The sequence below is a fragment of the Eublepharis macularius genome, chromosome 2 (genome assembly GCF_028583425.1).
Source record: "Eublepharis macularius isolate TG4126 chromosome 2, MPM_Emac_v1.0, whole genome shotgun sequence".
Classification (NCBI taxonomy): domain Eukaryota; kingdom Metazoa; phylum Chordata; class Lepidosauria; order Squamata; family Eublepharidae; genus Eublepharis; species Eublepharis macularius.
The window spans coordinates 58908229-58935447 of NC_072791.1; the positions used below are offsets into that span (position 1 = coordinate 58908229).

Consider the following 27219-nt stretch of genomic DNA (forward strand, 5'->3'; position numbering starts at 1 on the left):
ATGTGTGCTGGGGAGGGTGTTTATTATTACGGTCTTTATTCCCCCCACCCTCATATAGTGCTTTGTATCTAAGTGGAGATTATACTGCATGGTATGAGCTTTGGACTGATGTACATGCAATTTCAAGGAAGGATATCTGTACTCTCATTTTACTATAAGTATATCGAATTGGATTCAGATCACTGTCTGCGTTAGTTCTGCCATTCTGAGGTCAGGAGGGCATTCTTATGGTATATTGTAGCGTTTACATTTTTTTTCTTCAGCATCTCAGTGTCATTGATAACATTTCCACACAATACAACAACTTTAAACTGAATAATATTCATGCTAGAACAAGCACTGAATTTATTGCCCAGGTTGTCTTTAAAAATGGAAACATTTTTTGAAACTCATATGAAAGCTGGGAAAGGTGAACAGAGTTCATGATACATTTCCAAACTACTTTTTGGTGATCACTCCTGAGAAAATTGTAATGAACTCTATATAGGTCTCCCCTCAACTTGGAGACCCGAGTTAGCGGAAAATGCTGTAGCTTGGTTACTATCAGGAGCTAGGCAAACCATGCCGATTCCTTTTTTTTCTGCAGTTATTCCATTGGCTTCCTATCAGTTAATGGCCTCAATTCAGAGCACGAGCCATCACACCCAATGCCCTGCATGGCCTTGGTCCCTCATACCTATGGGGACTGCCTCATTCCCTAGGCTCTGCTTATCTGAAAACAGCTCCTGTAGGTACCACCTTGCAAATGGGCAAATCAACAACTGCCTGCACACACAGGTTCTCGTTCACATCTTGTGGAATGGCCTGACTGATGGGATTAGGACAGCTCCCGTTACACTATATAATCGGCCTTAGTCTCACTGAGAAAAGCAGACCATAAATAACATAAATAAAAGAATTTTTAAAAATGTCTTAGTGATCACTCTTGAGAAAACTATCATTTGAAACAGACAGTTTAGACATAATGCAAAACCATAGTTTAATTAAACTGACAATTATCTTTACCACTACAATAATTATGGTTAGTCAGGTTATGTGAAACCAGTACTTGATATCATGGTTTGAAGTTAGTTGATAGATCCAAGAGATCCAAATGCTGACATTAACTTGATCGTGGCCTGCTACTTGTCTCTGCCAAGCAACCCAGGCTGCCACAGCACCTGGGGTTTTGCAGGAAAGTAGAAGAAAGAGAAAAGGTGATAAAACCAGGGCCATTTCTACACTGTCAAAGCCTTCGGAAGATTGCGCAAAACTCATGGAACGAAGCGTCTTCCTAGCACGATTTCCCAGCATGATCCCTTTTAATGGCGCAATTTCTGACATCATCGCGGCATTAAAGGGGATCGTGATGGGAAATCGCACCAGGAATACGCTTCATTCCATGAGTTTCGTGTGATCTTATGGGTGCGTGTGAAAATGGCCCAGAATTTGTCAAGGTAAACCTGTACTGGAATGGTTTTAGAAACTGAACATAGTTAAAATAAACCATGGTTTCACATTGTCTTAACTGAATGAGAAGCACAGCCCAGATATTTATATTTTGCAGCATTTGGTTAAAAGAATGTCAATTTTTAGTTAGAGGACTTGTCATCTACCCTGATGTAAGTGATGGAGCCACCAGAGCATTTCTATGACCAGAAGCTGGAGCCCAGAAATATGGGGCTGGATGTCAGACGTAAGACAACCTGCCCATTCCTTGCCAGTCTGCTGCTTGGCAATATATTGCTGCTGAAAGATGGTTCTCAAAGGGGATTAGTCGGCCAGGGTTTCTTTTTGTGTTGTAATGTATTTGGATGTTGCTGAGGGTGATGCGGGGATGCCAGTATCCCCACATATCCTGGGCCTACCCTCTCTCAGCTAACAGCTTCATGGTAGTCACGTTACAAAGTAATAGGGTCAAACAGTTCTGCTGCTGAATGCCTGGTTAGGTTATAAAAAAGCTGTAATTATTTAGGACCTGATCCTAATGAAAAAAGCTGACTTGGCATGTATAATAGCAACGTGGCTCGATGACCACCAATTCACTGATCTCAGCTCTGTTCTCCAGAGTTCTGGGAAGGAGAGCTGTCATTTATTTAGCCCCCTCATCCATATCCAGATGCTCCATTGATAACACTATGGATTTTGAATGTGCTTACCTGATACTGGAGATTTGACAGGGAATTCTGTTGCAGAGCTGCCCAAAGCCCTCCTACTTGGGCACATGGAATTGGTTGAACTTAGCATTGTGGGCTTGAAGGGCAGTTGGTGATTTCAATGTGACAGCCATGGTAAATACATCATGCTAAAAACAACAAAAAAGTGTTCTTTGTTTATGTTCAAAGTAAGAAAAAGAGCAAGGACATGGTGGGCCCTTTGCAGGGACAGGCAAGTGAAATTGTAATAAGCGATGAAGAAAGGACATAACTGCTCAATTCCTACTTTCCTCAGTCTTCTCCTGAGATGGAAATGGTGCTTAACATGGCAATAACAGAACACATGATGAGGGAAGGGAGTTACAGCCTAGGATTGGCATAGGGGTAGTACATAAACCTAGTTTCTTTAAATGGAACTAAGTCCTCAGGGCCAGATGAATTGCATCCAAGGGTACTAAAAGAACTTGCAGATGTAATTTTTAAGCCTCTGTCCATTATTTTTTAAGAATTCTTGAAGAACAGGAGAGGTGCCAGAAGATTGAACGTGGGCAAATGTTGTCCCCATCTTCAAGAAGGGGAAAAAGGATCTGAGTAACTACTGACCTGTCAGCTTGACATTTATATCTGGAAAAGTTTTGGAAAAAAATCATCAGTCAGCCCTTAAGCATTTAGAAAGGATGGCTGCAATTACTAAGAGCCAGCATGGGTTTCTCAAAAATAAGTCATGTCAGACTAACCTTATCTCTTTTTTGAGAAAGTTATTACCTTGCTGGATCAGGGGAATGCTGTAGACATAGTTTATCTTGATTTCAGTAAGGCTTTTGGTAACACTCCACATAATATCCTTGTTGACAAGTTGGTAAAATGTGGTTTGGATTCTAATACTGTTAGGTGGATCTGAAACTGGTTGACAGATCACACCCAAAGAGTGCTTGTTAATGGTTCCTCATCCTCTTGGAGAAGAGTGACAATTGGAGTGCCTCAGGGATCGGTCCTGGGATCTGTTCTGTTCAATATTTTTTATATAAGATTTAGATGAAGGAATAAAGGGAATGCTTATTAAATTTGCAGATGATACTAAATTGGGAGAGGTAGCAAATATGGTAGAAGACAGAGTCAGGATACAGGATAATCTTAATAGGCTGGAAAACTCAGCTAAAACAAATCAAATGAATTTCAACAGAGATAAATGTAAAGTTCTGCATTTAGTTAGGAAAAAATCAAATACATAATTACAGGATGGGGGAGACTTCTCTTGGTAGTAGTATGTGCGAAAAGGATCTCAGAGTCTTAGTAGACCATACACTAATCATGAGTCAGCAGTGTGATGTGGTAGCTAAAAAGGCAAATGCAATTTTGGGCTGTATCAACAGAAGGATAGTGTCCAGATCACACAAAGTGTTGGTATCACTCTAATCTGCGCTGGTTAGACTTCACCTAGAGTATTGTGTTCAGTTTTGGGCACCACAATTTAAGGATATAGACAAGTTAGAACATGCTCAGAGGAGGGCAATAAAGATGGTGAGGGGTCTGGAGACCAAATCCTATGAGGAAAGGTTGAACGAGTTCGGAATGTTTAGCCTGCAGAGGAGACGGCTGAGAAATAATATGGTAACCATCTTCAAGTACTTGAAAGGCTGTCATATAGAGGATGGTGTGGAGATGTTTTCCATTTCCTCAGAAGGTTGGACCAGAACCAAAGGGGTGAAATTAAATCAAAAGAGTTTTCATCTGAACATTAGGAATAATTTCCCGACAGAGTGGTCCCTCAGTAGAACACGCTTCCTCGGGAGGTGGTGGGCTCTCCTTCTTTAGAGGTTTTTAAGCAGAGGCTAGATGGCCATCTGACAGCTATGCAGATTCTGTGAACCTAGGCAGATCATGAGAGGGAAGGCAGGAATAGTTATATCAGTACTTAGTTCTTGTGGCAACTTCTTACAAGGCCAGGGTAATTTTGATTGCCACTTTGGGGCCAGGAAGCAATTTTCTCCAGGCTAGTTTGGCTAGGGATCGTAATGGTATTCTGCCATCTTCTGGGCATGAAGCAAGGGTCACAGGGAGTGTGTGGAGGAGGGGGGTAGTTGTGAATTTCCTACACTGAGCAGGGGGTTGAACTAGATGACCCTGGAGATCCCGTCCAATCCTATGATGCTATGATCATGGGCCCCATGCATATGCCTAGCCATGCACTTCATTTGGTATTACTTAATGGGATGCAGTTACATGTTTTGATGTTTTTATATTCCTTTGTTACGGATGGCATCTTTTAACCTTCACAGTGATAGGGATTCTATTAGGATGGTCCACCCCTGTAGGGTGATGGACCTGGTTTCCTGACTGCCCTTGGGGAGTTTCTCTCTGAAATGTCTGATGCTTTTGTTGAGGTTTTGGTTGAGGTCTAGAATGAAGAGATGATCTGGGTAGCTGACATGATCATTCCAAGCAACTTCTTTGCTCCCACTCTCTTTGCTCCCACATCAGGCATCTTGGTTTACTGAACTACAGGCAATGAAAAATGAGACCAGACTGCTTGAGCTGCTGGAAGGAAATGCTAGATGAGCAGCTTATTTGTCACTTAGAGCCAAGCTTGGCCCTTAGTCTCATCTCTCATCACTGAATTGTACAGAACACTAACACTATATATAGTGCTACAGCAATAGACTTCTAAAGTGTTGGGCTATGTAGACAGGAATCTACTCACTAAGCGTAGGAGCTCAGTTTTCTCATACTAATGTACTTTAAATGGAATGGGCTACTTCATCTTCCACACCCCCATCCATCCACTTCTTGGGAGTTTCCCTGCAGGCCCAATTTGTACTAAAACTAATGTCATTAATGGGCTCTGCACAAGTAAGCACGAGTTACAAACAAGTACAACCAAACCATAATCCAGAGACTACTAGCTCTCCCCATGACTAAAACAATGGGATATTCATGTATGTGCGTATTTGCACATATGTGTTATAAAGTGATTCTTTTAAAAAAGTGTTTCAGACCACACTGGCGTAAGTGAAGATGTTTAAAGTTTCTTTTGTGAGTTCTTTTGACATAGCCTTGTACATTTGGCCCCTAGCATTCTGGATAGCTGTTCTTCTGAGAAGATCAAAATTTTAACTACACAATACACTACCTTAACTTTACACTAATGCATATTTAAACAATTTATTCTAGACAGACTTTCAAGGTGTTCTAGAGTAAAGTACCTTAAATGGATTGAAAGCGTTTTTTAAAACCTTCTGTGATGTAAATGGCCATTGGAAGCAATATAACCATTCCAGTTGGCATGCAGCTACATTTATTTATAACATGTTATGATAAAACATCTTAACACTAAAGCAAAATAAAAAGGTGCTGATGAGCACCAGCGAATTGACTGGCGAACTGGAAGACTTTCCAGGGGAAATTAAATAAAATGCCGCTTGTTTAAGCAACTAAGAGAGTATTTTGATACATACTGATATATGAAAGTTGGGGTGGGGGAAAGGGGGTCTTTTTATCTGAGGACTTTTTTGACAATTTTTTCTCATAGAAAAACTGGAAATAGAAGGACAGACACAAACACAAAGCCTCCTGTAATATATATATTTTTTAAAATGATTGAAATTTTTAGAAGTCCTTACTCACTCAAGATGAGCAATATAAAAGTTTTGATGTAAACAACCTACAACGTTAGATAATTGTAATTCCTGGGTATAGTGTATATAAACCATATTTTCAATGATCTGTTTGTTGTTGAAATATTACTAATTTTGCACAGTTTGCTACAATTTGCTACAAGTACATTACTGTATTATGAGTGCAGCTGAAGGAGGGTTGTGGAATCACAACTACACTGTTGCTGCTACCAGTTTTTAATTGTTTATATTGTATATAATGTTATAAATTCTTGTTATGGTATATGGTATTGTTTTAATCTGTATGTTATCCACTCTGAGCCTGCTTTGCAGGGAGAGTGGACTACAAATCCAGTAAATGAAATGCAATGAATAATACAGTATTGAAGATTTCATTCATGTATTCAGCCTTATAAAGTTTCACTACAGAAAAACAGTGTTGCACTTACCTGTAACCGTTGTTTGTCAAGTATCATCTGTGCAGATACACATTGGGGACTGTGCACATGCAGGCCTGCTACGGAGAGATTTTTCTAGGTAAAAGTCTGTTAAGGGGGGTGATTGCCCACTCTGAGCATGCACAGTAGCATTCCTGCCAAAACGTGGTAACTAGGGCGAATGCCCCCAGCTTCCCTCAGCTCCCCTGAGCTGCTGGAGAGAGTAACCATTAAATAACACGCACAGCAGGGCAGGAGGGAGGGAATGTGTGTCTGCACAGAAGATACTCGACTAACAGGTAAGTGCAACACTGTTTTTTGTCATTGTCCTTCTGTGCAGCCCCACACTGGGAGTATAGTGAGATACTCACCAATGGAGGCGGGTGTGAGTGATCAAGCAAAAAGTGACTGGAGTACAGCCTTTCCTACTGATGAGTCACATCTTGCATTTATGTCCACAGAATAATGCCTGATGAAGGTGTCCGGTGAAGACCAGGTTGCAGCTTGACACATATGAAACGGAACACCTCGCAGGAATGCAGCAGAAGCAGCCTGACCCTGAGTGGAGTGACCTGGGACTTGGAAGGGGCAAGTCTTTTGAGACTTCCGGTAGCAGAGCTGAATAGTGGAGACAATCTACCTAGACAATGTGTGAGACGAGGCAGAATGTCCTTTGCGAGATCCAGAATAACACACAAAGACTTAGTTTTCTGAATTTGTTTTGTTCTCTCAACATAGTATAATAAAGATCACTTAACATCCAGAGTATGTAACGATTTTTCATGTTGAAGAGGGACTGTGAAGGAAAACAGGTAATACCACCCTTTGTTGTAAGTGAAACTTGGGAGACAACTTGAGGTAAGAACTCAATACTAGCATGTAACACAACCTTTTCTGGAAAAAACTGTAAAAAAGGAGCATCAACACAGAACATGGAGATTTCACCTACACGCTTGTGATAGTGACCAGGAACACCACTTTCATAGACAACAGGGATAATTCGCAGGATGCTAGTGGTTCAAAAGGGGGCAGCATTAGCTGTGCAAGCACTAGAGGAAGGCTCCACTGGGGAACCGGGAGTACCCTGGGAGGAAATGTCTTGAAAAGCAGTCCTTAAAGAACTGCTTACATACATTATGGGCAAACACAGTCTTGCCATCCACTGTATCATGAAAGACTGAGATGGCAGCCATCTGCACTTTCATACTACTAATGGACAGACCTGACTTGTGGAGAAACAACAGGTACTGTAAGAAAAGTGAAAGAGGGGATTTGGTTTCGTTTTCCCGGCCATGTCGGATGCTCCTCTCCGCAGGTCCGGAAATGTCCGAGCAGCCTGACCGGGCGGTTGACCCGCAAGGGTTAACCCCCAGGACTCCCAGTGAGGGAGACGGGGTCCGGAGCGCGGCGGGAAGAACCCCCTGAAAGCAATGCAGGGGGTAAATTGCCCGTTTGCTCCAACGGAAGCCGGCAGACTTGCGCTGAGCATCGCGTGCAGCCGGGCCATGGAGAACGGCAATAAACAGATTTAAGGTGAAAACCTGTAAGTAAGCGAATCCCTTCTGATTTCTAAGCGTATGCGAAGGATTGGTGGGAGTTGAAGCTAAGAAGGTGTGGATTTCTTCCCCTTCATGGAGTTTCGGAACTTAGATGGCGACGAAAAAGCAGAGCCCAGCAATGAGTAAATCGGTGATGGCGACGTTACAGGGGAAGGGGGAAACTTTGGAAGAGATGGTGAGACGAGCAGTCTTTGATGCTGTGCAGCCCTTTGTAGCGAAATTGAATGAAATGCGGCAAAAGGTTGATTCAGTGGAAAGCGAAGTGAAAACCATTAAAGAAACAGCGACCGGAGCAGAGCAGTCTGCACACGAGAACTCATGAAAGCAACAAGTAAGGAAGTGAAGCTTTTGGAGAATCAAATAATAGGATTGCAAGTGGACCGTGCCCAAACGGTACTGCGTCTTCAGAATGTAAAAGAGGAGCAAAGTGAAAATTTAAAAGATTTGGTGTCTGGACTTTTGGCGCCATTCGCAAAGGCAACTAAAGAAGAGTTAAAAAGTGATATTTTGGAAGTCCGGTAGACATCTTCAAAGTATGTAATGAAGCGTCAGCTGCCTCGTGAGATTATTATTGACTTTTCATCTAAGAAGGCTCGGGACACCATCTTATATAATTCGTACAATGTGGACTTGGATTATTTGGGCAATAAGGTTAAAATATTGAAGGATGTTCCATTTTTGGCTCGTAAAAGAAGATTTAAGTATAAAAGACTTGCGGCTTTCTTGAGGAAATGTGATGTAAAATATAAATGGTTGTTTCCAGAAGGCGTCTGGTTTAGATATAAGGATCAAACCTATAAGATTATATCAGAAGCGCAGCTGACAGACTTTTTGTTCAACCATCAGGAGTTCCAGCAAGAGGAAAGTCCAAAGTCTGAAGGGGAAAGTGGGGGGGGGGGAGGAGAGAGCAGGCGCAGCTGCTCCAGCTGCGCAGAGAGAACTGAGACCAAGATGCGGGGGGTGGGGGGAGGAAAACCTGATCCTGAATATAGTCTGTATTGTATAAGATCTACCAATCTGATAGCATATTAGAAAGTTAACTTTTAAGAAAAATTGCAGCATGAAGGGAATACAAGACATGTAGTGTAGCGTTTGTTGTTTGTATGTTGCTCTTCCCTTTTTCCCAGTCCCCCCTTCCCTTCCCCCCCTTGTACTTTTGTAGTCTTTTGTAGTTTTTTATGTTAGATATTTTAAAAAAAGAAAAAAAAAGTGAAAGAGGGCAGGTAAAAGGGGAAACTCCAGAAGGTAGTAACCACTGGGTAAACCGGTTCCATTTCTGACCATGAGACTCTTGTAGATAACTTCCGAGCATTTAAGATAATCTGTGATTTAAGTTACATTCACTAAGGTAGCATAGGGTACATAAATTTGGCAATCTTTCTGATACCGGATATATTTTTTTCCAGAAAAATAATCACTGAAAAAAATTCCTCCTCCATAGAAATCCATAAATTACTTACTTTTTAAAAGATCTATGTTCAGACCTTCCCTGTTTTGTACCTATGCAGCTGCTATGATTTCATTCAATATACTGGTCTCCTGCTCCAGATCTCTGACTGGCTTTCCTGCTGTCACTGCTGGCTCAGTCATTAAATATTTATGTGTGCTCCTTTTTCATCTGATTTTCTGTTCCTAGTGCTTAATACTTGTTTTTCCTTCTCTCCATAAGAGCCATTTTCCATTTTTTTCTCCTGACATTGAAACCAACTCTGTTCCTTTCACAGCTGGCAGAGTTTAACATCTAATCATTGTCCATGAAGAAGCTCTGCTTCTTACCCCCAAACCCAACCTCCTTCTGTGGCAAAGGAATTTTAAGAATATACCATTTTGATATGAAAATTCCGGTTTCTATCATGGGATGGATCTGCAGTACTCTTCCTCCCACAAACAAGAGAAACCAGCAATAAAATGTGATGAAGCAAAAAGATTCACTATACAAAAACAAATGAAAAAGAAGCATATATCCCCATTACATCTGTGTTGCAGCCAAGTAAAATAACCATGTTCTCTATACACTTTGTTCCTGGGCCTACAAAATTCAATTGCACTTTGTATTACTACAGTTAAGGTAAACTTAGTATCTTCATAACCAATCCTAGATGTAGTGAAATGGATAGTAAAGAGTCAACTGGAAGCTTACTATGGAATGGAGGGAAACCACTCCCTAGACTGTTCTCTTACTTACTTCCACTTTCTGAGTTCTGACTCAGTACAAACTTAAGCAGAATATGAGAGGGAGGGCAGGAGCTCTTGTAGTCCTTTCTTATGTGTGCAGGGGGATGCCAATGGCTTCTTTGGGTTCAAGAATGAATTTTCCTCCAGCCAGATAGGCCAGGGACACTGTAGGCTTTTTGTTTTCCTCTGGGCATTGAGGAGGCTCACTGCGGGAGTGGGCGGTAGCCATGAATTTCCTGCATTGTGTAGGAAGTTGGACTAGATGACTCTTAGAGTACCTGCCACCTCCTCTATGATTCTATGTTCATCTTCTAATTACCTTGTTCAGTCTCAAATTAAAGAAATCTCAAAGGTAAACCTAGGAATCTGCGAATACTACAATTACCTTCATAGTGATAAAATATGTGACTTCTACATCACATCAAATCTTAATTGCAGTGTTTTTCATTCATGATCATCCTTTTGTCCAAGATTACCTTCTTCAGTGTGAAAATTTATGCATTACATAAACTGAGCTCCTCAGGATCTCCAGAGGGAGGCACCATTGCAAATGGCAGGTTCCAGGCAAAGATCTGTTGGTACTTCAGGGATCACCCAAATGGATTAATCTCTAGCAACTCAATCTCCATGCAACACCAAGAGTAAAGAAGGTGAAAGGTCCAAGCAGAAGCCTAGACCAGTCAGATGAAGGCACACTCAATATACCCACTAGCCAATCCTACTAGGAAGGAAAGCACTGAACTCTGTGTCTTGACAGGATGAGAACTCCTACCCTAGCAACAGGAAGGGTGAAGCTATCAGTTCCCTAAAAACCTACTCAGTTGCCATGCAATCGCCGCTGGTTCAACACACTGAAAAAGCCTGCTTGGACAAACTGGCCTACTTCCTGCTGAATGGGTTCCAGCTGTTCAATCTCTTATCTGTCTTTTCTGGTTCAAGCTCCTGAGGATAGCTCTAGCTCTGCTCTGTCTCAGCTGTTTTCCTGCTGACCTATCATCCTTGTGCTAGCCTGGTGAAAAATAGGGAAAACACACAAGTGAAAAAGATATTACAAAAAACACAGTGTCTGTGTATAAAGGTTCCTCTCTTGCTCCATAATATCTAACAGAATTACCAGTGGCTATTATTCTCAGGTTTTCCTCAATACTAACTGAGTACCAAGGCTTTTGGAGAGGCATACAGCTCCAAATTTGTGATGCTACACCAACAATTGGTGCTAATGATTTTCTGACAATGGCAATTATAACGTACATGATATGTCACACTCTGATGTTATTCTTATTCAAACTTAGGCCAACCAAGAACGAATCCCAATTTAAGCCATACCAGGCAGCTAATTCCAGTGTATATTGAAAATAGTTCTTTTGCTAATAATTTTTTGCACTAATCCATATAGATTATATAGAAGATGCCAGCCACAGCTGCTGGCGAAATGTCAGGAACTACAATGCCAAGACCACGGCAATACAGCCCGGAAAACCCACAACAACCATCGTTCTCCGGCCGTGAAAGCCTTCGACAATAAATCCATATAGATTTCATCTAGGTGACATGAGACCTCTACCTAAGACTCTGGAGAGCTATCAGTCAGATTACACAAGACTAACTTTGATACACCAATGTTCTGGCTTAACATAGAGTTACTTCATGTGCTCCATATCCTAACTCACTACATATTAGGGCACCCTCCTTGAAACTTTACAGTTCTGGTTTAGTATTTAACCATTTTGAAAATTGTTGTGTTTCTAAAAATGTATATGTTACCAATAGACTTCTTCTTTGACTTTAAGCTATAAAATTAGTTATTCTGTTTTAGAAGATAATAACGTGAAAACCAATATTGATTTATCTAAGAAGGAAGGACTGGCACTTCAATAAGTGGACTCAAATATGTGGAAAGGTGTCACTGAAAGAACTCTCAATTAGGATAATTCTCCATAAAGACAGTAATCCAGGATGGAACTAAAAATGGCATACCTGTATACACTGACTGTAAGGTCCTATGTTGGCGGGAGCCCAATGTGAAATGCTTTGTACATGCATAATCTGCTTCTGACAACAGGATACCTCACCAGTCATCTCATTATACTTGTGTGCAAGGCAGTCCATCTGAAATAGCATTCCTTCAGGCAAGGGGGCTTCTACACACACTCTGCAATCACAAGATGGGAAAGACAAGTTATTATTTGGGATATTTTAACAATAATAACAACATTTGATTTATATGCTGCCCTTCAGGACAACTTAAAACCCATTCAGAGTGATTTACAAAGTATGTTAACATTATCCCCACAACAATCACTCTGTGAGATGGGTGGGGCTGAGAGAGCTCTGGAGAGCTGTGACTGACCTAAGGTCACACAGCTGGCTTCAAGCGGAGGAGTGGGGGGAATCAAATCTGGTTCTCCAGATTAGAGTCCTGCTGCTCTTAAGCACTGCACCAAACTGGCTGCTTGGGGAGGCAGAATAAGTTGATATTCCTGTGTTGTAAATTTTCATCAGGTTTAGTCCTGGATTATTGAAAAAAACACCCAGTTTTCTCAGGATAGCTTCACTCATGCATATGAGTGTGGCAAAGCACTTGTAATACTTAGAACCTGTTTGAGTTTAGAAGTTCAACAACCCATTATAGATGCAGATGGGAACCAACTGAAGCAAAACCTTTTGTGCTGAACCATGAGTGCTATAATTAACGGGACTGCATATATTGGATGTTCCCTCAACATTGGGGTTTTCTTCTGATTTATCTACCCAGGAAGTCACTTCAATTATGAATGCCCATTACCATTTCTACAGCTCTTTTTACTATAGAATGTAATTCAGGAATTCTTATTCTCTCTCTCTCTCTCTCTCTCTCTCAATGCCATTTACTTTTTCCCACTGATTCACATCTACAACACCTCTGAACCAACTAACAACAACAATAAAAATCCATTATAAACCAAAATGCAAACTAAAACCAAAACAAAATAAACAGCTTAAGCAAAGAGCTAATAAAACAGTGAAAGCCAACCAGCAACAAACAAATAATAGGAGGAAGATTCTACTGCAGATTAAAAACAGTGAGGATAGCCCAAAGTCTTCTAGTAGACTGCCACCTAGACTTGCTGCTAAAAACCGGGTGGGAAAGATCAAGTCGGACCCCTAGTAAAGGAGTTTCACAGTTTTTGTTCCTTTCTGTCTCATGCATACAGACACATGCAGTGGGGCTTGAGCAAGGACCTCATGTCCGTTCGTTTCAGATGGCTAGATCATGGGCAAGACTCAAAGGGTTGCCACTGGAGATCAGTTACCTTCGGGATGGAATCTGTCTTGTAGGGTTCCACACGGCGTAATCTTATGCCCCCTGTTATTCAAGCTTTATGCAAAGCCTTTAGGAGAAATCATTCAAAGCTATGGAATTGGATGTCATCAATATGCGGATGATATCCAGCTTTATGCCTCACTGTCTAAATTTCCTGGAGGTGCAGTAGAGGTCTCGAGCCAGTGCTTGAGTGCTGAGGTCAAATGGGTGAAAATGAACAAACTGAAACTGAACCCAGACTGAATGACTAGGAAGGCAGAGATCATGAAGGACACTGTGCTTCCCATTTTTGATGGCATTCAGTTAATCCTTCCTGACTCTGTTAAGAGTCTAGTGGTTATACTGGATCCAGTATTACTGCTGGAGAAGCAATTTAACACAGTAGCAACAACAACAACAACAACAACAACAACTTCTTCCAATTTAGTCTATTCCAGAAGATGGCCTCCTACCTTGACATGGCCAATCTGGCCACCTGGATCCACTCCAAACTAACACTGAGACTAGACTACTGCAAGTTAGCTTATTACTGTCAGGAGCTAGGTGGAGCATGTATAAGCTTTTTAGGCAGATCATGAGAGGGAGGGCAGAAAAAGTTACATCAGAGCTTAGTTCTCGTGGCCCCTTCTTACATGCCCAGAGGAAAACCGAATGGAACCTTGGGGTCAGGTAGCAATTTTCCCCAGGCCACTTTGGCTAGGGATCCTGACGGTGTTTTGCCATCTTCTGGGCATGGAGTAAGGGTCACTCTGTGTGTGTGTGTGTGTGTGTGTGTGTGAATTTCCTGCATTGTGCAGGGGGTTGGACTCGATGACTCTTGAGGTTCCTTACAACTCTACGATTGGCCTTGACCTTTCATATCTGTGGGACCACCCCTCCTCCTATGCTCCACTGTGGCAGTTTCATTCATTCATTTGAACAGGGCCTTCTGCAGATATCACCTGGCAGTTTGGCAAAATCAACAGCTGCTTGTACATGTGCTTTCTCCGTGGTAGCCCCTAACCTATAGAACGGCCTGCCAGAGCAGGTTAGGAAAGTTCCTGTTCTTCTGGCTTTCTGCAAACTATGCAACATAGAATTATTCAGGAGGGCTATTTTACTCAGGTAATAGGGTTGTGCTGTAAGAATTGGCTCAGAGAGATGCCGTGGATAGGAAAGGGTCTATAGACTGTTATACTGGGTACTGTCTATTGATGTAGATATGCTCTAGCTGGGTAGTTTTTGTGTTGTTAAAGATAGGGATGGGATGCTGAAAGATCAACACAGAAATATCTGATCAAGACAAAATAAAGGAAAGATGGAAACAATACACCGAAGAACTACACAAAAGAGATGGAAGGATGACATATACTTTTGACGAAGAATCTTGATGAAGAACCAGAAAAACTAGAAAGTGAAAAGCTGTACTCAAAGCAATTGGGAGAAATAAAGCAACTGGAGCAAATGTAATACCTTCCAATACAGCTACTTCAAACTGCAGAAATGGAGTCTATTTGAATCTTAACAAGAATCTGTCAACAAATATGGAAAACAAAACAATGGCCCATGGACTGGAAATGCTCAGTCTACATTCTAATTCCCAAAAAAGGGCATGTCAAAGAGTGCAGCAACTATCGGACTATGACATTAAGTTCCCATGCAAGCAAAGTGATGCTCAAAATTATACAGCAAAGACTCTCACCGTATATGGAATGAGAAATGCCAGAGAAATGCCAGATGAGAAATGCCAGATGCCAGATGTTCAAGATGGATTAAGAAAAGGAAGAGGCACCTGAGATCACATTGCACATTGCCAGGGAATTTCAGAAGAAAATCAGCCTGTGTTTTATAGATTACAGCAAAGCTTTTGACCCTGTGGATCATGAAAAGATATAGAGAGTCTTAAAAGAAATGGGAGTGCCACAACATCTTATTGTTTTGATGCACAACCTGTACTCTGTCTGGACAAGAGGCTACTGTCAGGACAGAATATGGGGAAACAAAATGTTTTCCAATTGGTAAGGGGGTCAGACATATTATCTTCCTGCCTGTTCAACCTCTATGCAGAGTATATCACAAGGAAAGCTGGATTAGATCTAGAAGAAGGTGGAGTGAAAATTGGTGGAAGGACTATTAACAATTTGAGATATGCAGGTGGCACCATGTTACTGGCAGAAAATAGTGAAGACTTGAAATGACTACTGATGAAGGTTAAAGGAGAAAGCACCAAAGCAGGATTACAGCTGAACATCAAGAAGATAAAAGTAATGACTACTGAGGAATTACACAATTTTAAAGTTGAGAATGAGGAAATTGAAATTGTTCCAGATTTCTATTCCTTGGCTCAATCATCAACCAAAAGGGAGACTGCGATGAAGAAATCAAAAGAAGACTGAGGAAAAGTGGAAGGCAGGAGGAAAAGAGGAAGACCTAAAACAAGATGATTTGACTCAATAAAAGAAGCCACACCCTCCAGTTTGCAGGATCTGATCAAGTCTGTTAATGATAGGACATTTTAGCGGTCTTTCATTCATAGGGTTGCCATAGGTCAGAGGAAACTTGACGGCACATAACACACACACACACACACACACACACAAACACACAAACAAACAAAGATAGCATGTTTAATTACTTTTTCTTTCAGTAGTGTTTCATCTCTGTGTTTCTGATTTATGCCTGTTTCAATTTCTGCAACTCAAATCCTATTGTATTTGTTCATGGAATGTTCTAGCTATTGATTATATTGTATTTGTCCATTGAATGTCCTAGCAGTTTTACTTATTAACTTGCACTGTGTAATTTGCCTCGGGTCTCACTAAGAAAGGCAATCAATCAATCAATCAATCAATCAATCAATCAATCAATCAATCAATCAATCAATCAATCAATCAATCAATCAAGTCTCTCTCTGAAGTCAACTCAGAGGCTGCAGACGGTGCAGAATGCAGCAGCTTGGTTATCAGGAGGTAGGCAGAGCTTGCATGACTCCCATTTTGAAGTCACTCCATTGGCTGCCCCTCAGCTACTGGGCTCCAATCAAGGTATTGGCCTGGGTCCACCTTATCTATGAGACCATCTTCTATGCTCTGCCACAAAATCTTTGCTCATCTGAACACGGCATTTTGTAGGTTCTACCCTTCAAATGGGCAGAATCAACAACTGCCTGTACACGTCCATTCTGTTGTGGCCCCCACTTTGTTGAATGGCCTGTCTGATAAGGTCAGGAAGGCTCTCACCCTCCAGGCTTTCCACAAACTATGAAAAACTGAATTATTCAGGAGGGCTTTTTTACACAGGTAATACGACTATACTGTAATGAAATGTTTTCAGAAATATGTTTTGGTAAAGAGATAGAGGCTATAGCTAGACATGGGCACGAACAGAAAAACAAACAAACATGGTGTTCATTGTTCGTTGCCATCCATGAACAACGAACATTGACGAACATGACCTGTTCACGAATATGTTAATTGTTCGTTGTTCATGGGGGCCAGCAGGCTCTCCTCCAGCCATCAAGATCCCTACTGCACCACTCCCAGAAACCCTACCTGAGCAGGCAGCAGGAAATGTACCAATAATAAATAATAGCTTGGCCCCAGAGCCTGGCAGCAGCCCTGGAACTTGAAGAGGTAGATCCCTATCCCACCACACACAAAGAAAATTCAAGCTCCAATACATTCTACCTGTCTCTCTCTCAAAATACCAACAGCAACTCTCTAACTGTGTGCAAAACCAGAGCTGGGAGCCCCCCTCCCCCCCGCTCTTTGCTTCCTTGTAACAAATTTGGAGCTCCACACTTGAAAGGAAGACCTGCCTATCAAGCTAAATTGGGCTTAGATTGGGGTTTCCAGGGCAACAGCAGGAGTTCAGACAGAGTTCAGGAAATCCCTGCCTCTGGTTGCCAAGGGAATTGATTGCAGGTGCCAGATTGTCTGGCTTGACGAACAGCAATGAACAGCAATGAACGAGGCTTGCAACGACCACCCGTTCGTTTAGAATGGGACCTCATGAACAGTTTGTTCGTGAACAGCTGTTTGGGCTGTTCGTGGCTTTTTTTAGTTCGTATTGCAGTTTGTGCCCATCTCTAGCTGTAGCCTGTACTATGATGTCAAGTATGTACTGTCTGTTGCTATATGTAAGATCCTGCTGTGTAAGTCCTGCACCATTTAACATATGTTAATTCTTATGCGTTATTTCAGCTTGGTTTCAGCTCTGTTTTCAGATTTTCTGCTCCTTTCCATATTTCTACAATCCAAATTTTGATTGTATTGTTTATTGGATGTCGCATTCCTATTGATTTAAATTGTCTTGCACCTTACGTCTCAGTGAGAAAGGTGGATTATAAATGATGTAAATAAATAAACAGCTGAGCTTGGTAGATCACTCCCCTAGTTTATTACTTTGTCTCTATATGTTTTTTGTTGCATAACAAATGGAGCTTTAAAACTTAATTCCATTATTTCTGGGCTTCTTCTTAACTGATTATATATTACAGTTAAACTTATACTTTTTCCACTTTTTGTGTAAATTATGGGGCATGACATTAATAAGGAACTTTGGATATTTATCTCAAGAATGTCTTCAATTCACTGAATTTCACAGAGATATAATTACAAGTAAAGCTATTACTAAGTAGAGGGAAATATATCTTATTAACTGGAATAAGTAATAAAGCCCTCAACAGAAAAAAAAATCCCAGCCAACTTGCTTCTTATACAAGATTTTATGCAGCATTAAAAATATTTTAATTGTACAGGCCTTACTTCATTAACTTTATAATATTAACATTTTTATTAAGAAACAAGAAATGAAACACATTTGAAGATGATTCCAATGAGGAGGAATGAAAATGAAAACATACTTGCTTTGAACAAGTGAAAGCTCAAATATGGCTAGGTAAATCTAGGAAAACCTCGGAAAAGTGGTGATAAGGGTATAATAGTGGGTTGGGGGGAGAGAGATTGTACTCATGTAACAGAATTGAGTGAGACTGCTCATATTTGTGATACAAAAAATCACATGGGAGGAGGGAGGAGCACTGGAGCTTTTGTTTTCTCACTCACAGAATTGCAGTCCTGTAGAGCCACGTTTTAACCTGCTTTAAGGACTCCCTAAGCCCTCCAAATATGTTGTGGAAGCTGATATTCCAGGAAAAGAAGGAAAAGGCCTAACTATATGTGTACCAGGATATTTTCTGTTTCTCCTGAAGATTACAGAGAACACAAGAAGTAACTGCCACTCAGGAGGGCCCTTGTATTTATTTTTATTCAGTACAGGTAAACTGAAGACCCCCTCTATTAATCAAATTAGCTCTTCCTCTCCAATTATTACTGGAGAGCCATGTCAGCCATCAGTGATTGTTAAGCAATGAAGCAAGAGAGAGATAATTTAGCAATAGTTTCAAGGAGTGGCATGACTTGCTGGGAATGGAACATCTAAGCTTGGAGTATACATCTAACATTTTCAAGAAGCAGACACTCCCATGCAACTCCTGAAATGGAGCTGGATCCAGTTCCATTCTGCCAATCCCTTGGGTGCCTGGATGCTGTTACATCAGCAGAAAGCTCCATGTAATAAAGAAAACAGATCTGTAGGATCCAATCCTACATCTTTTAAAAAAGATATATAAATAAGGTGAGAGGGAGCCCAGACCCAACTAACAGAGATAGACCAAATCTGAAGAAAAAAAGCAATAGCAGCGAAAAAGTATATCATAAATACAAGGCAGCAGTAATGTGAACTTGCCTTGCTGGAGGACACAAATCAAATGCTGTCGTATAGGCTGAATTTATCTCAGAAAAATCTTCCATGCTCTTCATATACAGATGAACCAAAATAATATCCGTCAATTCCAATCCTTTTGAATTCAGTTGAGCTACATGTGGAAAAATAATGCAAATGTTAAAGTCAGGAGAAAATACTACATTTATACTGGATGATAATAGGAATATTTTTTAAAAGTTGTTTCTAAAGAAAAGCAAATGATAGCAGGTTAACTCTTGCTAGAATTGACTGAAGCCTTTAATGGAGTGGCAGCTTCATTTTGAACAACCATTTTGCTGATACTTCTAAAAAACCTTCTCATATTGAGGCATAATTGTACTTTTTTACATGAATTAATTAAAGGGCAGCATTTCCTAACTCAACAGAAAGCTGAAGATAGTAACCTTTGTTTTACATACAGAGAGATGAGTGGGAGAAAATTTTCATCACTCCTACTCTGTTTCTAGTGCATTATGATCTGAAAATGTGTCCAAAATGTTAAGAGGTTTTGAGTTAAGTAGAGCCTGTTTCAGTGCAAGATATTTGAACAGATGACTGTAAAGTTCCCTTCGAGTTCATTAACTGTTTGCATTATAATCAGCCACCATGCTGACTGACATCCATGCTAAGCTAAGAAAGGCCTCTCCTTTCAAGGTGAGAAGCCAGTTATAAAATTTCAAAAGGCAGTGAATAGTTGACGATCTCCAAGAAGTAATTCCTCTGCATTTAGCTGAGGCACCCAGACCTTATATCTGTCCTAGAGCTGGGCAGATGTAGTAAATAATTGCTGTTAACCACAGGCAAAATATTGGATACGACCCACACAGTAGTGAAGTAATACCAACCCTGTTGCAAATACTATCTTCCATCTGTAATCACAGCTAAAACTAACTATGTTGCTGCTTTACTAAGAATCTTAACTAGCTTCAAACCCGACCTAAAAACCCTGAGAGCCAGTTCTGATTAAAGACACTTCAAATTCCAAGGTCCAGTTCTATGGGCCCCTGAACAAGGTGCCCCCAGTCACTTTTATTTATTATTTATTACATTACATTTCTAGACCGCCCTCCTCATCAGACAGGCTCAGGGCGTTGTAAGAACTGACAACTTACAACGTACAATTTAAAACAATAAAAACATAATGAATAAACAATTAAAACATTTAAAACACTTAAAACATTTTTCTGTATACAATAAAATTTCTCAGTGGTGGATATAAATATTAAAATTCAGGGCCTAGGTCTTACAAAATGCCCTGCATCAGACTTTGTGAGCTCCTGCATGGGTGGTGGACGTTCTTCAATGGTATGGTCGACAAGAGGACAGCCTAGCCCCTACCAAATGCCTGGCGGAACATCTCCATCTTGCAGGCCCGGTGGAAAGATAACAAATCCCACCGGGCCCTAGTCTCCTCAGACAGAGAGTTCCACCAGGTCGGAGCCAGGGCTGAAAAGGCCCTGGCTCTGGTATAGGCCAGACGGACCTCCCTGGGGCCGGGGACAATCAGCAGATGCTTATTAGCTGATCGAAGCGACCTCCGGGGAACATATGAGGAGAGGCGGTCCCAAAGGTATGCTGGGCCCAGTCCGCATAGGGCTTTATAGGTCAACACCAAAACCTTGAACTGGACTGGTAACCAGTGCAGCTGTTGGAGGATAGGTGTTATATGTGCCATGGTTGGAACTCTGGCAATCACTTGTGCAGCTGCATTCTGAACCAGCTGCAGTTTCTGGATCAAGCCCAAGGGAAGCCCCGCGTAGAGCGAGTTACAGTAGTCTAATTTGGAGGTGACCGTTGCCTGGATCACTGTCGTAAGGTCACGAGTCGATAAGTAAGGGACAAGTTGCTGAGCCTGTCTAAGATAGAAAAATGAGGATCGAACAACCGCTTTGACCTGTGCCTCCATAGATAGGGAAGCATCCAGGACCAGCCCCAGGCTCCTAACTCTCGACACTGGCACAAGCGGCACTCCATCGAGAGCCGGGAGCCGAAGTCCCGCACCCATGGACACTAGACCTACATGCAGGACCTCCGTCTTCATGGGATTCAATTTCAGCCAACTCCATTGTTTACTATGGGGGAAACATTTCTAAGGCTTTCTAGGCAAAGAAAACAAGCAAAGGGGAAATCCCTGGCCAAAACCCACTTCCCAATGCAAGTCCCAATGTCAGCTGAGCCAACAACAATGTTCAACAGAAACAAACTGAAGCAAGGGGACAAATATCAAACCAGAGATGGATTTTGTTTTTGAAACGTTTACAGGAAGCTGCTGAATTGAAATTCATATGTAAATTTGACTCAGTCAAGCTGGGATTGAATAGAGACTATGAATGGTCATCTCAATATCAGAAGTAACTGACTTCCTTAACAGAAGCAAACTGATCTCCATATCAGAAGCTACTGTTTGCATCTACTCCGCCCTCCCCTCTCCACCTACATATCTGACCAGTTTCTTCTTGCCCTCCATGCATCTGATGAAGAGAACTGTGATTCTCGAAAGCTTATGCTACAATAAAGTTGGTTAGTCTTAAAGGTGCTACTGGACTTTTTTTGATTTTGCTACTACAGACTAACACGGCTAACTCCTCTGCATTCTCTGTGGTGGCTCTCACCTCATGGAATGGCCTACCTGAAGAGGTCAGGAAATTTTTCACTTTTCTGGCATGCTGCAAACTATGCAAAAATGAATTATTCAAGAGTGTTTTTTTACTCAGATAGGCGGGCTGTATTGTAAGGAAGTAGTCTCAGAGGGATAGATCAGTACAGAGATAGAGACCACAGACTTTACTACTATGTTGCTTTGGGTATGATCCTACTAGATAATTAGATCCTACTAGATAATTGAATGTTTATTAATGTCATAACAACAGTGTGCTTATATACCACCCTTCTGGACAGATACATTGTTTAATGTATCAGTCTCAGAATTGCTTATGCTCTGTTTCAGCATTTTTCAACTCTGTATTAGATTTCTGCTAGTTTTAAATCTTTGCAAATTTGCAATTATAGACCCTATTACATGGTTTATTGAAATGTCTTTGAACCTGACTGTACTAACACTGTGTAATCCGCCTTGAGTTGCAGTGAGAAAGGTGTACTATAAATAACATAAATAAATAAATAATATTTACTATGTGAGCTTTCTTTGCATGCCGCTATAGGAAGACATATATGAATAAACACATTTTTAAAACCACAAACGGGATGTGGCACTGAACATTCTTTGTGCATGTTTTATAACCTAAATGATTTTTGGCCTTACCATGGGGACCACTCTGGGTGTTGCATAGTCCATTACCAGATATTCAAAGGTCTTTAAAACAATTAGCCTTGCAAGGAGGCTTGTGTTCCTCCATCTTCACAGTGTGAAGCAGAATAGGATGGAAGAGTGAGCAGACAGCAGGTACAGCTTTTCCAGAAAAAAAGGTTAACGTATCTGAAGAGTCTCAGAAATATTTTGGCAACAAAACATGTGGCAGTTCTTTCAGATGACAGGGCCATAATTCATTCAGTGTCCCCACCCCCTACTCAAAAGGCAAAAGAAATAGCCACAGGAAATGCAAGTATTACCTGAGACCCAAATGCTAGCAGTTAGAGAGAGATGAAAAACAATACCTTAAATGTAAGTAATCTGCCAAAAGCAGCAGGTGTCATTGAGGCTGGACAGTGACACCGAACCACTTTTTTAAAATTTTAATGGAAAGTACATATTAGTTGGATTGGCTGAAGTTCGTGGAAACAACAAAAACCAAGTACAGAACGTTGTTGTTTTCACCTACATGTCTGATTACAGCATCCTTGCTGATTTCCAGGCAGTTAAGACCTTGCTTAAGGGACCTTCAGAAAGCAGGCCTGCCTTTTGCTTTTCAAAATTGCCAGCACTTCTTTAGCATTCAGTATTCAGTCATGAACTCAGCTGTGCCAGCCAAATGTTAAGATTTTATAAGCCAATACATCAAAGTATTCATGAACAAGAATACAAGCCTGCCCATTGCAGCCTCTGAGAGCCATTTCTATTTTTATGAATGAAAAAGGATGCCTACATAAACATTTCTTTATTTAAAAGTGTAAAATGAGGAAGGATGCAAAACAAAATGGAAGCATTTTGTTTTATATGTCAATATCTTGTAAGTATTTGATAGCATGAAATCCAGCTACCATCATTCCCAAGATAGCAATTCGTTCCTTGCATTAAGTACATAAATGAGATTTAGAGCCACTGACCTAATCCTAGATGCCACAGCAACAGCTTTCTTAAGATTTAATTTAAAATTATGGTGATAAAGGCAGATTAGCAGAAAGCACACATAGGTAGGAGCACATGTCGAGAAAAAGAAAGGTATGGAAACAATTCTGTTTTTTTATAAGTATACGTTGAAGAAAGAAAGAACATTTTTCTCTGATTACAACTATTTTTTAAAAAATTATTCACATATTCTCCTACCAAACATTCTGCATGAAATATGCCAAGTGTTCATGTCTTTATTTTCATGACATGTTATCCTGGGATAGCAAACCAAGCAATCCTTTACAATAATGGAACTTAAGCATGAAAGTCAAGCCTGTAATCCAATTAAAATTTTAAAATACAGTTGCTTAATTAAATGCATTTTAATCATCTAATTTATTAAAATTGGCACATTTTCAGAAGGAGGGGCCTGCCCCAGTCTCCTCCAGCCTGATACCCAGGAGAGGAAGGGCCGCATGCTTTAGTCCTGCAGTCTCCTCAAACAACAAAGTCATCAGTTAAGACAATCCAGGATGGCATAAGAGTAACTTACTGCATGCTCTCATATCAGGTAGAAAATTGTTTCAGGTAGTCAGGAAGGGCTACGGGTAACACACTATATCAAGAGAACTGGCCTGCTTCCTGGATGCAGCTATCCCTTTTAAGTTCCTAGAATGTCAGAGCATGCGCTCTCTTTACTGCATCCCAGCCCCTTTTTGTCAATGACTTGGGGGCCATGGGCTGGAAGCTGAACTCTATATATAATTGTTTAAAAATTTAATAAATAAAATAACCAAAGAGACTTAAGAGGAATAACTGATGTTTTAAAAACTGTATGCAAATCCTTTGATTAATCACACCACTTATTAAAATTTCCAGTACTCATAAATATACATCATATAGCATTTCTTAAAAAACACTAAAAAAACTACCTTGGAGGGATGAAAAAGTATCTTTGGCCAGATCTCTCACTCTTATTCTTTCCGATGGATTGAAGCAAGCACTGATGTTGGATAGCCACATGTAACCTTTCAGAGATTTCCCTGAACATTCCAATGGCTTACCTGTGAAAATACAACATATAAAAATGTGCGGTCATAACACATTGTTTAAATTACTTAGGCACACCTATGAAAAACAAAGCTAGAGCTAAAAGTATTCAGATTTTAGACTTACTGAATATCAGTCAAATAAGCACGCCAGATATGGAGCAGGACCAAAATAATTTTAGAAAGAATTTCAAGGACAAATCTACACACTCTCCTAGTTCATCCCCATGAAGAAGTCATTCCTGAAGGTCAGAGGAACCCTCCAGAATGGAGTGTAATGTGGTGTGGGGAATCCGGCAGGAAAGGGGAATTTGCAAAAATTGCAATCTGCCATTCTTGCACTATTCACAGAAGAACAGGTGCAACAGCGGGTTCTTCCTTGTTGCAGCTACACTTACTTTACAGAAGACCATTTCCATAAACTGATCCAACAATAGGTTGGATCCAACCAGAGTACACAGCTTTCTGTTCCTGTACATCTTCAGCTGAATCTGCAGACACACATTTAGAAATGTTTTTAAAAATGTTCTGGAATTTACATTATCCATGATTCTGACATGAACTGCGCTAAACACGGAATGTGACCTGTCTGAGGAGGTCAGGAAAGTTCCTACTCTCCTGGGTTTCTACAAACTATGCAAACCTGAATTATTCAAGAGGGTTTTCTACCCAGATTATAGGGTTGTATCATAAGAAATAGCCCAGAGAGATGCCTTGGTAAGGACAGGGACTATACACTACGCTACTGGGTACTGTCTGTTGATACATAGTTTCCATATTGCTAAACATGCCATGTAAATTAGTTATGCTTTGTTTCAGGAAGATTAATCTCTGCTCAGCTTTATGCTTGTTTTCACATTTTCTGCTGCCATACTATATTGCATCTATTTCATTGAATGTCCTGTTGTTTGTTATTGTATTTTGCTCAGTGACTGTCCAACTTGTTGATTATATTGTATTTCACTTGAACTGTGTAATCTGCCTTGGATCTCAGTGAGAAAGGCAGAATAACAACAACAACATATGACATGACAAGCTATAATGACAGCTTTTCATGGCTATACGGTGCCCATCTTGGCCTTCCAATTTTTAAAAAATACCTCTTTGTTCAATTTCACCAAGCTTGGCTTCTCCTTTATTCCTCTGTGCAGTGCTTTACTGAAACAAATAGGACTTCTCAGAACAGAGTAGGATCTAGCTCAAATTTATGCAAATAAATAAGGTTTGCAGTCCTATAGTTCAAATTTAAAGAGGCCCAGGTACATCATTGGGGAGGAGATCAACATTGGAAAGCTGTAATAGTTATTAACACTAATGGGAATTATATGTATAAATCTCCCATCCATGCAAAAGAAAGTCATTAGAGTCCACAAGAGAGAGCCTTGAACTTTCTTCTGAGCTAAGAAAAATGCTGACATATTAAATGAACATATAATGAAGGCAAACAAAAAAATTGTAAGACGTCTGCCTAATCCAAACTTGAAAGAAAAATATATTTTAAACAAAGTTAAAACGTTGTTGATACTGTAGGTGTGATTAAAAGGTGGCATCTTACGGATATTGTTAACCATAAAACCTGTTCTCCCGTTCACTTACATTGAGATACAGGGTCAGATTCTATGAAATGAGAACAGAAGGCCCAGGACTGCAGTAAAGAGAGGGAAATCTGAAAATATTAATCCTCTTCTCTTGTGTAAATAGGTGGGACACAGATTTGGCATGGAAGGACAAGGAGACATGGTAAGGCTCGGTATCCTTCCAACCTACATCCCATCCTGAAGCATGCTAGTTGTGGGTCCAATTTTAGATCACTTCAGTCTGGTCTCCCAGGAAGAAGTTGAGAGGATCCTGTGACTGGTGAGGCCCCCTGGACCCCTGCCCCTTGTGGTAAAAGCCAGTGTGAATGGGCTGAGGGCCCCACTGGAGGATATTATTAATCTATCGTTGGTTTCTGGGGTTTTCCCCTACTGACCCGTCCAGTTAGCGCCCAGTTTCAAACTTCCCATTTCTGGGGAAGGTGATTTAGCAGGCGGTGGTGGAGCAGCTGCAGGCTACTCCTGTCCTGGACCCATTCCAGTCCGGCTTCCATCTGGGCCATGGGATGGAGACTGTACTGATTGCCCTCATGGACGATCTCCGTAGACATCTGGATCGAGGCAGGTCGGTGCTGCTGGTGTTGTTAGATCTCTCAGCAGCGTTCGACATGGTTGACTATGACCTGTTGGCCCACCGCCTCACTGACGTGGGAATTCGAGGGACTGCCTTATAGTGGCTTGTCTGTTTTCTACATGGTCAGGGACAGAGGGTGACACTTGGGGAGAGGCTATCTGCACACCAACCATTGGTGTGTGGCATCCTGCAGAGGCAATACTCTCATCTTTGTTGTTTAATCTTTATATGTGCCTCCTTGCCCAGCTGGTACAGAGCTTCGGACTGGGTTGTCACCAATATGCAGATGACACCCAGTTGTATCTGTTGATTGGTGGCTGACTTGACTCTGCCCCTGATACTCTAATTAGAGCTTTGGAAGCCGTGTCTGGATGGGTGAGGCAGAGCAGAATGATGTTGAACCCTTCGAAGACAGAGGTCCTGTACTTGGGCTGTGGGGACGTGGAGATCCAGCTCCCGACCTTTGATGGGGTACCACTTGTGCCCATTTCATCGGTCAAGAGTCTTGGCATGATCCTGGACTTTTCCCTATTGATAGAAGCCCAGGTTGTGGCAGTTGCCTGGTCTGCCTTTTTCCACCTTCAGCAGGCCAGGCAGCTTGCCCCCTATCTCTCAGCCCATGACCTAATGACAGTGAGCCATGCAACTGTCACCTCCAGATTGGACTACTGTAACTCGCTCTACACAAGGCTTCCCTTGGGTCTGACCCGGAAGTTACAGAGGGTCCAGAATGCTGTCGCACGTGTGCTGATGGGTACTCCATACAGGGCACACATCACCCCAATCTTGCAGCAGCTACACTGG

The 27219-nt window shown here is 41.2% G+C and overlaps 1 protein-coding gene across 1 annotated transcript in view; it reads right to left on the bottom strand.

Moving 5' to 3' along the window:
- Window positions 1–27219, bottom strand: part of DPH6 (diphthamine biosynthesis 6) — a 338189-nt gene that overhangs the window by 161106 nt on the left and 149864 nt on the right. Inside the window, exons 10-12 of the mRNA XM_054971781.1 lie at window positions 24130–24261; window positions 18952–19081; window positions 11898–12072 (exon numbers count right to left, since the gene is read on the bottom strand). Coding sequence (XP_054827756.1) covers window positions 11898–12072; window positions 18952–19081; window positions 24130–24261 — 437 coding nt within the window. The remainder of the gene's footprint in view (window positions 1–11897; window positions 12073–18951; window positions 19082–24129; window positions 24262–27219) is intronic.